A 14,040-nucleotide genomic window follows, 5' to 3' on the forward strand; every position below is an offset into this window, starting at 1 on the left:
ACGATCTTTGGGGTGCAACAGGTGAAGATATAATTGGGAAGGAGTCCATGCAAGCTGCTTCGGAAGAGGGAAGTCAGCTGCAAGAAAAGAGAAAGCGCTTCCGTATAATAAGTGTCGGGAAGCACTGACTGAAGACACAGGCAGACATAGCTGGTGACAATACACTGCAAATAAGTTACACATAACCTCTTGTGTCTCGGATGTACAAGCGCAGTCTTGCACAGTGTTTTTCGTTGCAGTGTGGGGGTTGCTTGACACGTAATTATGTAAGGGAAACCGCTTTCAACTTAATGACGTTCAATGATTGCTAGTAAAAAAAAAAAAGCTTTAGCTTGTACAGTCCGACACTCACAAGTGTTACAAACAGAACTCTTACAGAATGTGAAATGGCATTGAAACTGATAAACCTACTCAGGGATAGAGGATACAACACCCTGAACGGCAAGCAACTATACAAGAAACTTTTGAGGAACAAAATCAGCCTTTAGTAAATACCAATTTTTCATTTACCATCTTATATCTGCGTGTCAGACATGGAGAGCCAGCCTGCTACTGTACCAAGTGTACATCTTCAAAGCGCACTTGACCCAATTTCACACATTTTCTTCAGTTTCTCTATATATTATTGGGGCTGTATAACACGGATAGACCAAACCCAGCAAAGGTTCTGAGGCATCATGTGGGGAAGAGTAACAAGAAGGATTTAGATCCAAAAGAGGAACAATCCCATCTCAAGTTGGACAATTAGCACGTGTCTTCTAGACATTTCCATTTGCCCGAAATACCAGGAGGAATCTGGAAAAGTAAAATAACCCCCTCCCCACTGTACACTTCTGCATTCCTGTCTAACCGGGAAAGTTCAGAGATATCCAAAATACTTGCGCAATGACGGCACTTCCTAAATAACGATACGCAGTAAGAATGGGCGCTTTATTTTTAACTAGGTTAGTGACACACACAACATCTACAGGGCTGCACTTCTTCGACCACCTGCCTACCGTGCCATGTATGTGAAAGTAATCTGTCGGAAGAATGTAGATTTAACCCCTCCTGTTTATGTAAGACGGTCTTTGGACACAATTTTACCTTGTGGCCACATGGAAATAGTCAAAAATATTAAATTTGACCCTTTAACCCCTTCAAGACCGGGACGTACCTGGTACTTCCTGGTCAAAGGTCACCAGCAGACCGGGACGTACCAGGCACGTCATCGATGATGCTCGATCCAACGTCGTAGGAGCCACTCCCCCTCAATTCCATGCACTTGCACGGAATTTAAGTATTTTTTTTTTAAAAACTGCGGTCTTCAAGACGCAGTATGCAGACGCCGTTCCTGAAGGGGTTAATCCCCGCACAATGCTAACCTTCAAGAAGCACTTTTCTGTAAGTCATCTAAAATATAGAATACCAGCACAGTGCAAGAATAACTAACATTATAGTGTTCTTATTAACACGATATCACTAAAATATTCCACCAATTTTTTTTTTCTCCGATTGGAAGTTTCCATTCTGTTATTTACACTGGTGTGTTGCAAAACAGGTTGGAAGAACATGGCACGCAGACAGAGTCTGGCACACGCTGTGCTACCGACTCCCTCTCCCAGTACGGGAAAGCACACAGAAGCTTACGGCCATATTTCAGTGGGAGGGAGCGGCTGCTAGGGAGAAGACCTGTCCTCTTCTACGCCTATAGCCAAGACCCGGGATTGAGAGACGCACCTCAGGCCGACTCCAGAGCCATACAGCGGCGAGGTCTACAGATCTCACCGGCACCTAAAACTCCTGGTGCTGCTGGAGGAAAATTACCGGCGTGTACATCAGACACCGTTAAAACTTTGTAATCTCAAAGGGGCCTAATAATTTTCTCTGGATCCGCGTGAGCGAGACACACTGTATTTTAGATTCTGGAAGTAAAAATTAACTTTGCCACAACGTTTAGGACATATGGAAAGTTAAACCCCCCTGGGATGTTCGAAATACTCTACTTTCATTAAGTGTTAATTTTACTGATTAAAGTAAATCAGTCCTTACAAATAACTGAGCGATACGGCAGTAATACTCGGTATATGATAAAAGGCCGTTAAGTTCAATAGTCATAATTGCTGATAATTTGTTTAACAATGAATATACACTATAAAAAAAGGCATTTATAAGCAAGGGTAGAAACAGACTGATGGAATATTATTAAAAGTACTAAATATTGTGCGGCTTTATAAAAACACTATTGAGACAAAAAGCTAGAATACTTTCACAATACTCATCGGCACCTAAATATTACCAAAGTATATCAAAACACAAGAAAATCCATTTAGCAGCTCTATTTTCTGTGGCGAGGGCTGAGAAGTTATTTATAGGAAATAAAATCTAGAATGACACTCATGAGAGCCAGCGTTCCCAGTGAATCACGCCACAGCATCACACCGTGGAAGAATCGCAAAATTGCATTTTCCTAGAATCGCGAAGGCAATCATTGACGTTCCAGTTATTACTCTAGCACCATATAATCACAATTGTGCGTATAATATACAACTCTACCTTTCAGATCACAATTACAATACAGAAGGAAGCTTTTAAAAAACAAAAGGAAAAGAAATGTCATATTTCACGCTGGAATTCTACCGTCTCACTTTTGACAGAAGGAAGATTAAAACCTACAAGAAAAAGTCTCCCATTGCTACTAGGGAATTTGAATCTGCCGTGGCTTTCTGCACTGAAACAGGAGATGACAATTCCAGAGATCCAAATACAGACTTCTTTACGGAAAACAAGCGGCAACTTGCAGAAGAACAATCTCCGACAAGGCACAGGCCAGGTTTGAATCGGAAGTCGTGTGCGAATTTCTTGTTCCCGTCAATAAATCAAGCCATGCTTGCAGCACGGATCCCAATCTTTAAGTAAAACAAATAGCTGCGTTTGGCTGATAAACAGAGGACACCACAAATGACGAGGTCAACGTGATCAGATCAATGGGACACGTTTCCTGGCTTTCGTGCACCCGAGAAACCGCTTACATCGCATCTTTACATTACACATCCTACCGGTATAAAAAGACAGCAACCTAAACGGACATAAAAGTCTGGAGCTGAAATAGAAAGAATGGCCAGGAAGAGGAAGAAATAAATGTCTGAGCTTTCAGATGGTTGTGTTTAATAGTTACCAGAGTCACAGTCAATGTTACAGATGTTCTAAAATGCCCCTTTTTTAATATATTTGTTCCATTTAAAAAGCTGGATCCATTTTTGAATATTTAGCATGATTTAAACCAAATCCATAATAGTAACATTTTTACCAAGCAGAGTAAAGCTAATCCGAGGGCAACAGGAAGTACCGTCTTAAAAACCTAAAAGATTTGCTTTAATTCCATCTTAGCATTGACTTAAAAATGTGCTACAGGAACTTCATTCCCCCAACATGAACCCACTTTTTAAAGGTGCCTTTAACTATCCCATTCAAGGTTACCCAAGGGTAAGCAAATATTTCTGGCAAATAAAAAGCCAGGGAGGCCTCAAAAGCCAAACAGATGTCCAAACTCAACACAGCGGACAGCCGAGTGAAACTAACTGACCAGTACTGCTGGTACATAGTACATCTCACCAAACCCCCCCAAAAAACTTAAGGGGTATGATTTTTAACACTGCCCAATGGCTTTATGTTTTAACTTATAAATACCATCTCAAACCTCTTACCGTAACCATCGTAGAAAAAAATAAAAATAAAAGGAAAACAAAAAAACAAAAACGAATTGAGGTATAATCATACTTATGTTACATTACATGTTCTACTGTGAGGACTGACATAACCCCACAAAAGCTACGAGTGCATGGATGTAGGTCACTCAGATGCAACAAATAGGACAATAGTCTATGCAACAGTAGAAACATAACATTTTATATAGTAGGAACCAGAGAGGATGAGGGGAAAACAGGGCAAGAGGAAGCAAAAGATTTTTTTTTTTACTCATACAAACCCCATCCAATCATAGCCAATATCCATTACATATGTACCTACTAAGCCCGCTTTTTGTACCAGTTAAAACAAGCAGTTTATTGTCCACCGCTCCCTATGCGCAGCAAGTCAAACTGATATTTTATTTAAGAGGTCTATTACTTAAGATAGCGAGAGCAGTCATATTAAAGAGACACTCAAGCCATCATATGCACTTTAATCCATGTGATAGCTGCCTGGTCCCTTTAAATTCTCATGTTAGTTTTGAAAATGAATGAGTATTCTGCAGAAAACCCCTCCCCCACCATATGCTTTTGCCCCTCCCCCAAGCTAAACGCAGTGCAAAGATACATTCGGCTGAGCACACAATATACACACATGCGATAATCTATAGCGCTGGCAAGCCGAAGGCTGTTGGCGGAAGACTCTTCAGACCCCCTTGAGCATGCGTGGAAAGAGCCTTCGCTGATTTCAATGGGACAACTTTCCTGCTACCAATTGGCTGTTTTGAAAGATGCATGCTAAAAATACTCAAGACATTAAACTGTCCCTTTAACTCCTAACCACCACCCTAAGAGGAAGAGTACAAGAGTATCACTGCAGGGTAGTTATCGGTTAATAGTGGAGTTAAAATGTATAAGATCTTTCCGCTGCACAAAGACGCAAGAAGCTGCTACAGGTCTACATTAAAACGGCTTACCCATACAAAAAACATTGGGCGCATTACCTGGCTTTTAAGTAAGGTATGTTCGAAATTCAAGTGTCTCACGCATGCACCACAACACTGGCTTACTTCACAGAACAAGAAAAAAAAACACGCAAGCAACTCTACACCAGGCTTAAGTAGAAAGCGTGTGGTGATCACCAGAACCAAACGGCAAGGCATTCCCAATACAAACACTTCAGCTGCGTATCATATTACAGGCTGTTACAGAAACATCGTATTTACACACAAAATATACACATTTGGCAACGTTAAAGAATAAAATTGAACACAAAAAAAAGAAGAAGACTAAAAAAACATGGACCGTGAAAATTAAAAAAAACTTTATAGTGGACCCAGTGTAGTCAAGTTTTTCACACCTTGTGAAGCAATGGTTTAAAATATAATTTAGACATAGGCCTTTATGCATAGTTAATCCGTTGTTCATGGCTTGGGTCATTTCACTTTAGTCGCTCAGATATTGGTACTAAAAAGGTACTCAATTTATGCAATCTAAGATATGGGGCCAATCTAGCAAGTCAACTGGCTGACATAATGAGATTCCATTAAAGAGAGCAACATAACAAAAGGGGAAAGATGGTTAAGAGGGGTGAGGATTACCATAATCCTTTCAACAAGATAGCAGCAACCATGATATATACAAGACCATTATGTACATTTATTCAATGTACTCAACTGTAAAGTAAAACTTGGGAAAGTAACATATTCTTGACCTAGAACGTCCAATATAAGGCATGTGAGTTAGCTTGTAGATCGATAACTGCAAATTACTATTGAAAGTTCATGCTGACCCCAAGTGGTTTGACAGCTCATGCTGTAAATAGAGAGTATGCTTCTGGCCAGTAATGTCAGAACTTGGGCTACCTACCAATTTAGCTTTGCTAAAAATATCCGAGGATCCGCAGCCGGCATGAGAATCACAAAGACGTGTTTTTAGAGGACTCCACAAATAAATTTAAACAAGCTGCAATCTATCAGAAATGGTTAACCACTCAAAATTAAATTATTGGTAAAATCATTTCAAAGCATTTTGTAACATTTTAGTAGACGTGAAACAAGATAAACTGGTTTTAATAGTCTGCACCTGTATTACTCCCAGGAATCTTGGACTCTTGCCAAGAGACAAAAAGCATGGAGTTCACTTAATACATCAGAAGGTAACTCATTAAGGCTATTTTATTTCTGTTTTACAGTTTGGAATAGAAGGTTCACAGTTCAGTGGCAAAACTTATAAGTGCAACTGAAATATTAACACTCTTAATTGTATCCCACCCAGTCCACTTACACTAATAATACAGGTCTCAATATTTGTATGGAAAAGTTAGAACCAAGAATATACCTACATAAACATACTTTTGAATAAGTTGATTCATCTATTTCAGCAACAACAGCTACCGAACGGTGTATACGTATAGGCACGCAATCTCAAACAGTAGAATGGACCATACTACAGAGCTACGTTACTTTCAAAGCGGCATCATCATAAATTCTACCTTTCCAGGAACTTAGTTTGTTAAATCTCTCTAAAATGTCTAAGAGCAACAATAGCTCAGTTATAAAGGAGCAAGTTACACAACCTTACAGGACAGCCAAGCACTGACTTGCCCATTGTTTAGGAGAATGGGCAAGCCACACAAAGGTGTTAAGATCTCCAAGGGTCTACTACACCACAACACTGGCCACTGTTGGGCTCTGGAGCACTTGGCCACTGTTGGACGCTGGCACGATGTGTGCCATCTGGCAGATGCCATAGTGTCACCTGCTAGGGTGCATAGACTGTAAAGTCTACTTGAAGAGGAACAATGTTCTGGGACTGTTTTCCATGGCTCAGACTTCTTTAGTTCTCATGAAAGGCTATGTTAAGATGCGCCATTATGATTCTATGCTTCCAACATTGTAGTATCAGTTTGGGGCAGGCCTGTTTCGGCTTGATTATGTCCCCGGGCACAAAGTGAGGTGCTTATTGAAATGGTTTGTCAAGATCTGTGTGAGGGAACTTGACAGGCCTGCACAGAGCACATCATCAAAATACATTTGGGATGAACTGGAACACGAACAGCAAGGTATGCCTAACCAAACAAGAGTGCCGGACCTCACTAAAAATCTCATGGCTGAAAGAAAGCAAGCAAATCCTGCCACCAACGCCCCAATATCTAATAGAACGCCTTCTGAGAACAACAGAGGCTGTTATAACAGCAAATGTGGAAACAACTGCCCCATGAGTCTGAAATTATGTTAGATGAGCAGGTGTCCACATACTTTTGGCCATGAGTATATCTATATATAACAAAAACCATAGGCAATTGGCTCAAACCAGGCTTGCCCAGTAATAATATATCAAAGGCACAGAAGTACAGAAACTACATGTCTATGAGCCATAGTATTTATAAACTTTTCCCCCCGCTTCTTGAACTCCAGACCACTATGAACAAATTATGTTTCCTCACACCAACTCACGCATGCAACAGACCGATAAATAAGAACCCATCAGTTGTGGTCTGTACCAGATATAAATAGCACAGACTAAGATTACATTTTATAGTTCAACAACAGGGGGCTACAGGTCAGCAAAGGGGGTCAAGAGGAGGGTACAAGTGTACCAGCACATACAGCAGTCCTATATAGTGTTAAATATTTAGACAGTAAATACAGTTTACCTAACCAGTCCACAATAGTTACCCACCCCCACATCTGAAAAACTCTCGACACTCTTCAAATGGTTTAAATCGCTGGTCAGCAGCATGATCGCTTGTTGAATACTTAGAGCCCCAAGCAAATGAGGGTAGTTTTGTAAAGAGCAAATTTTGGATACTCTGAGAAAAGGGGCACGGCAGCCATTGTATGCACTATAATGCATTCGATGACAGAATGCCACCATGTGCATTTGGTCCTGCTCCCCTAGGTATTTCATGAAGTTTGGCCGAACACATGAAATATCTCTGGTCAGCACTCGCTCAGGGAATGCAGCGGGTGGAGGGGTCTGAATAGTGGAAAGTGGGTCCATCGATTTTAGTGGGAAAAATGTCCTGCCACTTCAAGGAGCCAATCGGTGGCAAGAATCATCTGTCCATGGAGGTGAAAGGCAGATGCAGAGCTGAAGCTTCTCGCTCAAGTATTGTATTTATTTTGGTTTTTAGATGAATACATATGAGTGTACTCACAGAATACTTTAACATGCATTCTTCTATAGCAGGGGTGTTTGAAGTCATTCTAACCCAATGGCAGCCTGCAGAGTGATTTTCTGTAAGTTACAGATTACACCACACCATGCTCAAATAGCAAAGTACGGTATCTTTCAACACTTTTTATATCAAGTCACATGATCTCAAAAGCCAAGTTTAAGCCTTTGAAAGGGCAAAAGTCACACTACAAATATTGGCACACACTCACTTTCCATTATTTGCAAGGAAACTAAACGAAAACTGTTTGCACTTTGCCTCTGCGTGTTGGGGGACAGGCCATGGGGGAACCGAGTCCAAGCCTAGGTACAACAGCGCTGACGACATATAAAGGTGAGTTTGTCCTTCACAAACCAGGCTCAAGGCAATAAGATTCCATCTATAAACTGGCTTACCAGATACAGAATTATAGAAATCTGGCTGACTAAACGCCAGGAGTAATGCATTTAGGAACCATGTCATTCTCTGGGCATCCTTCCGGATTTTTGTTAACTGTGAGCCTTTGCTCTTGCCCCCAACAGTAAAAGGGCCAGTGGAAAAAAAAGTCATAACGATTGTACAATCAAAACAAACACGTATAGTAACTGGAAGTTTCAATAACAAACCAGAATCCTAGTAAGTCACTTACATATTCCTGGCATTCTAGAACAATGCCATTTAAAACCATACATTCAGCATTAAAAAAAATGAATGAGGAAGAAAAAAAAAGAAAAGAAAGTTTGGTATACATTATAAAGAATTGATACAGATTCAAAGAGAAGACAGAATGAGCATAAGTAGCTGAATGCTCAGGAAAGCGTACTGAGCAAGCGGCAGGGAAAAACTTATATTTTTAAAATCCTCAACTCAATTTAAAGATGTTAAAACAAACACAGACATGCCCCACAATATCTGATGATGATCAGAAATACTATGTTCCTTAAAACCTTTTATAGAATGAAAAACTAGAATTAGCCACGTAAAATAAAAATAAAAATTGGAGCCCTGGGCTATTTTTTGTATTGGGATACAGCACATTGCCAAGTGTATAAATCGTACATAGATCGAGGGATGAAGCCTTATCAACGTGCTTTCTGGGAAAAGATTAGCACATTTTCCGCGGCTTCTATAGTGTGTGTGTGTGTGTGTAACACTATCATTCTACAACAAGCTCTGAATTACATCAACAAGCAACGAAACAACTACACGTGAAACCACAAGTGGAAACTCATTTCACAATCACTGCTGTCGTGTGAAGGCAAACTTGGCGCATCACGATTCAGACTGTATGACCCAAGATGTGCTAAAAACTGCTCTTATCCCACAAACTAGGATTCTAGAAACACAACAAGCTTCAGGCAAATTAGTCGCTATTTCTTTTACGTCCGGTTACTAAGCACCAAAACAAACTGTTAACAGTTTCTTACCTTGGTTTCTCATGCCAGCCATACAAAATCCCAGCAGTTAAAAAAAAACAAACATTTTTTTCCTTTAGTAGTTGCTAAATTTAAAGTACAGTAATAAAAAAAAGTGTCAACATGGGACAGCATCTCAACTCCAGATGATTGAATATAAACTAATCAAAGTAATTCAAAGAAATCTTTTTTTTAAAAAAATAAAAATCTCATGATTACTACCAGTTTTACATGAACAGAAATGTGATAATAGATGCCTAAATCAGCCTCCGATATTCTCTAATCTTTTTCATATTTTAATTTTAAAGGCCTGAGAGATAAGTGATAAAACAGCAACATGTGTTTTCAGAAATTGTGGAAATTTAGTTAAATGTGTTTTTTTTTTTTTTTTTTCTTTTTATCATCACTGACATAAATAATTAACAAAAAGTATTTTTGGGCTCGAATCAAATGTTTCATTTGCTCCAAAGTAGCTGCCAAATAACCCTGACACTTTTATAAGTAAATAACATTAGTGATAAGGAATTATTAATTCTGGCAAGTAATCATGAGATTGAAAAGGACTGCTCACAGGCAAAAAAAAAAAAAAGTTAAAACAATTGTTGCCATAGCAGCAGGAAAGCCTTGCAAATGTATACAACATGCCATACAAGAAGCATTAAGGGGTGCCCCCTCCCAAACACACGTGGTAAGCGCCTTGCAGGACATCCACGGAGTTACATTTTAGGTGCGGGTTCACGATCTATTAGCCTAACTCACAAGTAAGAAATGAACACTTAGCGAGATCAACGTGGACATTTTTTTCTACACAAGCTTTTGCCACAAAGCTCTTCCACGGGCTCATATTAATGGACTTCAGCTACTGCTCACCTCAGCACACGCTACTGCTGTATTGGCAGGCCTGTAGTCAAGCTTTGCATAATATAGTTGCGATAATAAAGCGTTCAATCAAAACATATTGACCTATATTCTTGATATACTACTATCTCATTACTCCCATAAAGGATATGTATATAGAGGCACGGCGGGACATTCCACGTGGTTTAGCTTTTCACTATAGTCTTTATGTATCTATTTATCCCTAATGAACACACACACACATACATTATATATATATTAAATAATAAAGGTAATAAGATACCTTTGTGTAGATTAAAAATATTAAATCATTAAAAACCAATTCAACTACACAAACAGCTTTTCACTCAACAACACAGAGAAAGAATCACTGCAGGGCAGGAAAGGGTTAGAGACATTTCAGTGTAGTGAAAATAAATAAAAAACAGGTATGGCAAATGAAAAAATTCCACGACTGAGCCTTCAGTTCCAGAAGATATTTTTTTACCTGCTCAACAGTATAAAGTTCATCCCATTGTGAGATGACATACATTTTATCCTTACATAGTATCGTACAAACAATTGCACCAAACGCACTGCAAGGTTTAACAGAACAAAACCCACTAAACAAACAATTCCACTACTCCAGACCTACAAAAGAAAAGTGGTCATTTCAGGCGATTGATGACTAAGGTTACTCCACACTTTGAATGTCAGTGCTCTGACAAAGACACACTGACAAAGCGTATCTTACCTGCCAGGTCATGATGTATCAGGTCAGCAAAATTCGGGTCCTCTCCCCACCAAAATATCCATAGCTCCCTGCGCCCAGGACGCTGATCGCGTCTCCAGACGCTGAGAACATCTGCCTTCAAGCATCGGCTGAAGCTGCTCAAAATCGGATCCTCTTCCGTCACCGGAAAGAGGATTGGGGCAGACGTAGGGCCATTCCATAAATACCGCCTCCATTTGATCCCCGTGAGATCAGCCTGAAAGACAATTTTTGGTTTGTTAAGCAACAGATCACTCGAAACATACAACAAAAGCAGAATGAAATCTTGGCACTGAGGAAGATGCTGTATAGGTATTATTTGGAAAGCCATACGTTTAGAACCAGAAAATAAATAAATGAATGCCTGGGCATTTCCTGCACTATAAATGGGTCTAATGGCTTAGAAGCTCTCCTTTTGCACATCATCATACTTATTTACTGTCCTGGACACTGCTTATTAGTAGCTGCTGAAACTTTTTGAAAGCGGCTACAAACATTTTATAACATGTCGCAGAATGACGGTAGTTAATAAAAGTCGGTTAGATCAGGTTGAGTATATTTAAGTCGAAGTAGTTGACATCGCAATTGAAGGAACGAGCTTCAGCGCCCCAGACTGAATAAAAGCGTTTCTCCCTTTATTGCTTCATTTGCTGGCCAGAAAGATGAGCTGCCTGGCTGGGAGAAGAACATTCCTTCACTATAATTACTTGAAAGGCTACAATAAGAAGATCTCAAGGTTTAACATTGGGATCACTTAGTAACAGCTGGAATTCTAGCCTCATTTTGACTTCCCTTCCAGGGACACAAAGAAGGGGGAGGGGAGGCGAATGTTTTCATCTCATTAATCAGAACTAAACATAGGCAGCACGGGGGCTACATCCAACTACAACTATCCCACTGGATGGCAGAACGCACTCGCTGCTTTACGCAGGGACTATGGGAAGCTGTGAGGAAGAGGACGGGGGCCATACTTCCACCCCAAGACAGCAAACTTGGTGCTTTACAGGTTATGTCCTTCTGAAGGCACAGGATGGTAAAAATACATTTAAATAAACCTTCCAAAGCATAAAGCGCGGCCAACTTAGCACTGCCGATTCCTGCCGCCATTTTTTTTGAGATGCAGTCGCACTGATACAGCTAATTTTGTAAGTTCTGCAGGCGATGTACGAGCGCTGCGGGGGGTGAAAAGCAAGGCAAGCTTCTGAAGCCACATTAATGCCAACTACACGAATAACTACAGAGAAGTTTATCCTTAAAAAGCAATAAAACCATTGTTAAATGATGATACACCACCTTACGTCCCTTCGGCTGTACACTTTAGGATACTTTGTGTATATATATATATATATATATATATATATATATATATATATATATATATATATATACACACACACATAGCATCAAACTATAACTGTGTTTAGACATTTATAATATACCGTCTTTGGATCACTAACACTATTCTTGAATATTGTAAAGAATTGTACCTGTGACACTACTAAAGTACTAAAATAATGTTAACCTTTTTGTAAAGCCTAACTTTGAATGCGATGAAGGGTTTATTTAATCACAACGTGCCAAAAGAAAAAAAAAAAAAAAAAGACATTCGGTAATAAAATAAAGTGAAATTGTAATGAGAATGACAGAAATACAAAAGAACCGGAGAAGGAAGAGTGTGGATTGCCAGAGAAGGCGACAAGAAGCATGGGCAAGCGCGAAGGCTCGGAAGTGCATGAGGGTGGAAAAGATGGCTAGCAGAGGGCAGTTGGGGATACAGAAAGGGGAGGGGTGTTATGGGATCATAAAGCCTGGGCCTAGCCCAGCAGGCCAGCCAGGAAAATGGCTGCTTCCTGCCTCCTCCTTCCCAGGCTCCACTCCCTCAGAGAAGACAGGGAGGGCTAAATAGAGACTTAGCGGAGACAGGTCTACAGACAGGGAACATAGCGGAGACAGACAGCTGAATAATGGATTCTTAGATCAGTTACCAGGCAATTATGTGTCGCCACAAAACAAAAAAAAACCCAACAAGACTTAGGGAAAAGTGATCAGACAGCACGAACCAAGGGGTCGTGTCATAAACTAACTTGTGCGGAGGCGTGGATGGAGACACGAATAAAATAAGGCACCGATTCTGGGTTGAGCATAACCTGGGGGCAACTTTTGCCAACTCCAGTACTATTTAGATGCCACTTGCTTACTATAGGAAACGGAACCACTGTCGTGTTTCTATACGGGGACGATAACACATTAAAAAGGATAGTGTGACTCGCATGATCACACGCCAGTGATCACACAGGCAAACCGTGAAACACCAAATGGTTTGTCACATCAGCAACAAGAAAAAAAAAAGCTGTGTAGGAAGCCTGGACGTGCGAGTTGTGCCGGCACCTACACTATATTTAGAAGCAGACAGACGGGGGTACAGCGTGTTTACATACGACATGTACATGCATCCAGATGCGCTACAAACGCAGGCACCGATTTTTATAGGTACACAAAAGGCACATGGATGACTGCACAGCATATATAACACACATGCATATGGACTTGGACATGATCACGCCTTCTGTGACCTGTTAACCCCCATTCCACTGTATGTGAGCGAGCCATACATGCATACAGATACATATAGATACATATAGTTGACTTGTGACATTCCATGTGCTTGGATGAGGCACAGCTCCTGGTTGCCGGTGGCTGTGCGCCCCGTGTCCCGGCTACATACTCACCAGACAGAAGAGGTTGGAGTGGCAATCCTCCAGACTGGCCCCGTTCGGCACAAAACATGAACTCATCCTCACAGCCAGAAAACACACGCCATTATCCCACCCCGAACAAGAAAAGACAAGAGAATCCCAGCAGCTGCTGCCGCACAGCCAACTCCTGCTACTGGCGTAAAAATAAAATACACCCCAGCCAGGGAAAACACAAAAAAAAAAAAATGCCGACGAGAAGCTAATCCCAGAGAATGAAAGGGAGGCGAGAACAAAAAAAAATCTATTTAAAAATCAAACTCGTCCGCAACGCCAATGTCTGGAGAGGGGTAACTTTACATAAATCAGAGTGCAAATAGCTGGCTGCCCTCCTCACTGCATGAGATCGGGAGCAGGAGGAGGGGGCGGCTGGGTGTTAATCGGTGGGGGGTCACCGGCGCTTTTATGCAATGATCGTGACTTGTCGGTGATGCAC

General features: G+C 40.7%; 1 protein-coding gene across 2 annotated transcripts in view; it reads right to left on the bottom strand.

Annotated features, from left to right (window-relative positions):
- MED13 (mediator complex subunit 13) overlaps nt 1–13,730 on the bottom strand; it is a 49,204-nt gene extending 35,474 nt beyond the window's left edge. For both annotated transcript variants that reach the window (XM_053454586.1, XM_053454585.1), the window contains exons 1-2: nt 13,581–13,730; nt 10,834–11,068 (exon numbers count right to left, since the gene is read on the bottom strand). In XM_053454586.1, coding sequence (XP_053310561.1) covers nt 10,834–11,068; nt 13,581–13,646 — 301 coding nt within the window. In that variant the 5' untranslated portion in view covers nt 13,647–13,730. The remainder of the gene's footprint in view (nt 1–10,833; nt 11,069–13,580) is intronic.
- Nucleotides 13,731–14,040: the final 310 nt, after the last annotated feature.

Source organism: Spea bombifrons, chromosome 2, assembly GCF_027358695.1.
Source record: "Spea bombifrons isolate aSpeBom1 chromosome 2, aSpeBom1.2.pri, whole genome shotgun sequence".
NCBI classification, from domain to species: Eukaryota; Metazoa; Chordata; class Amphibia; order Anura; family Pelobatidae; genus Spea; species Spea bombifrons.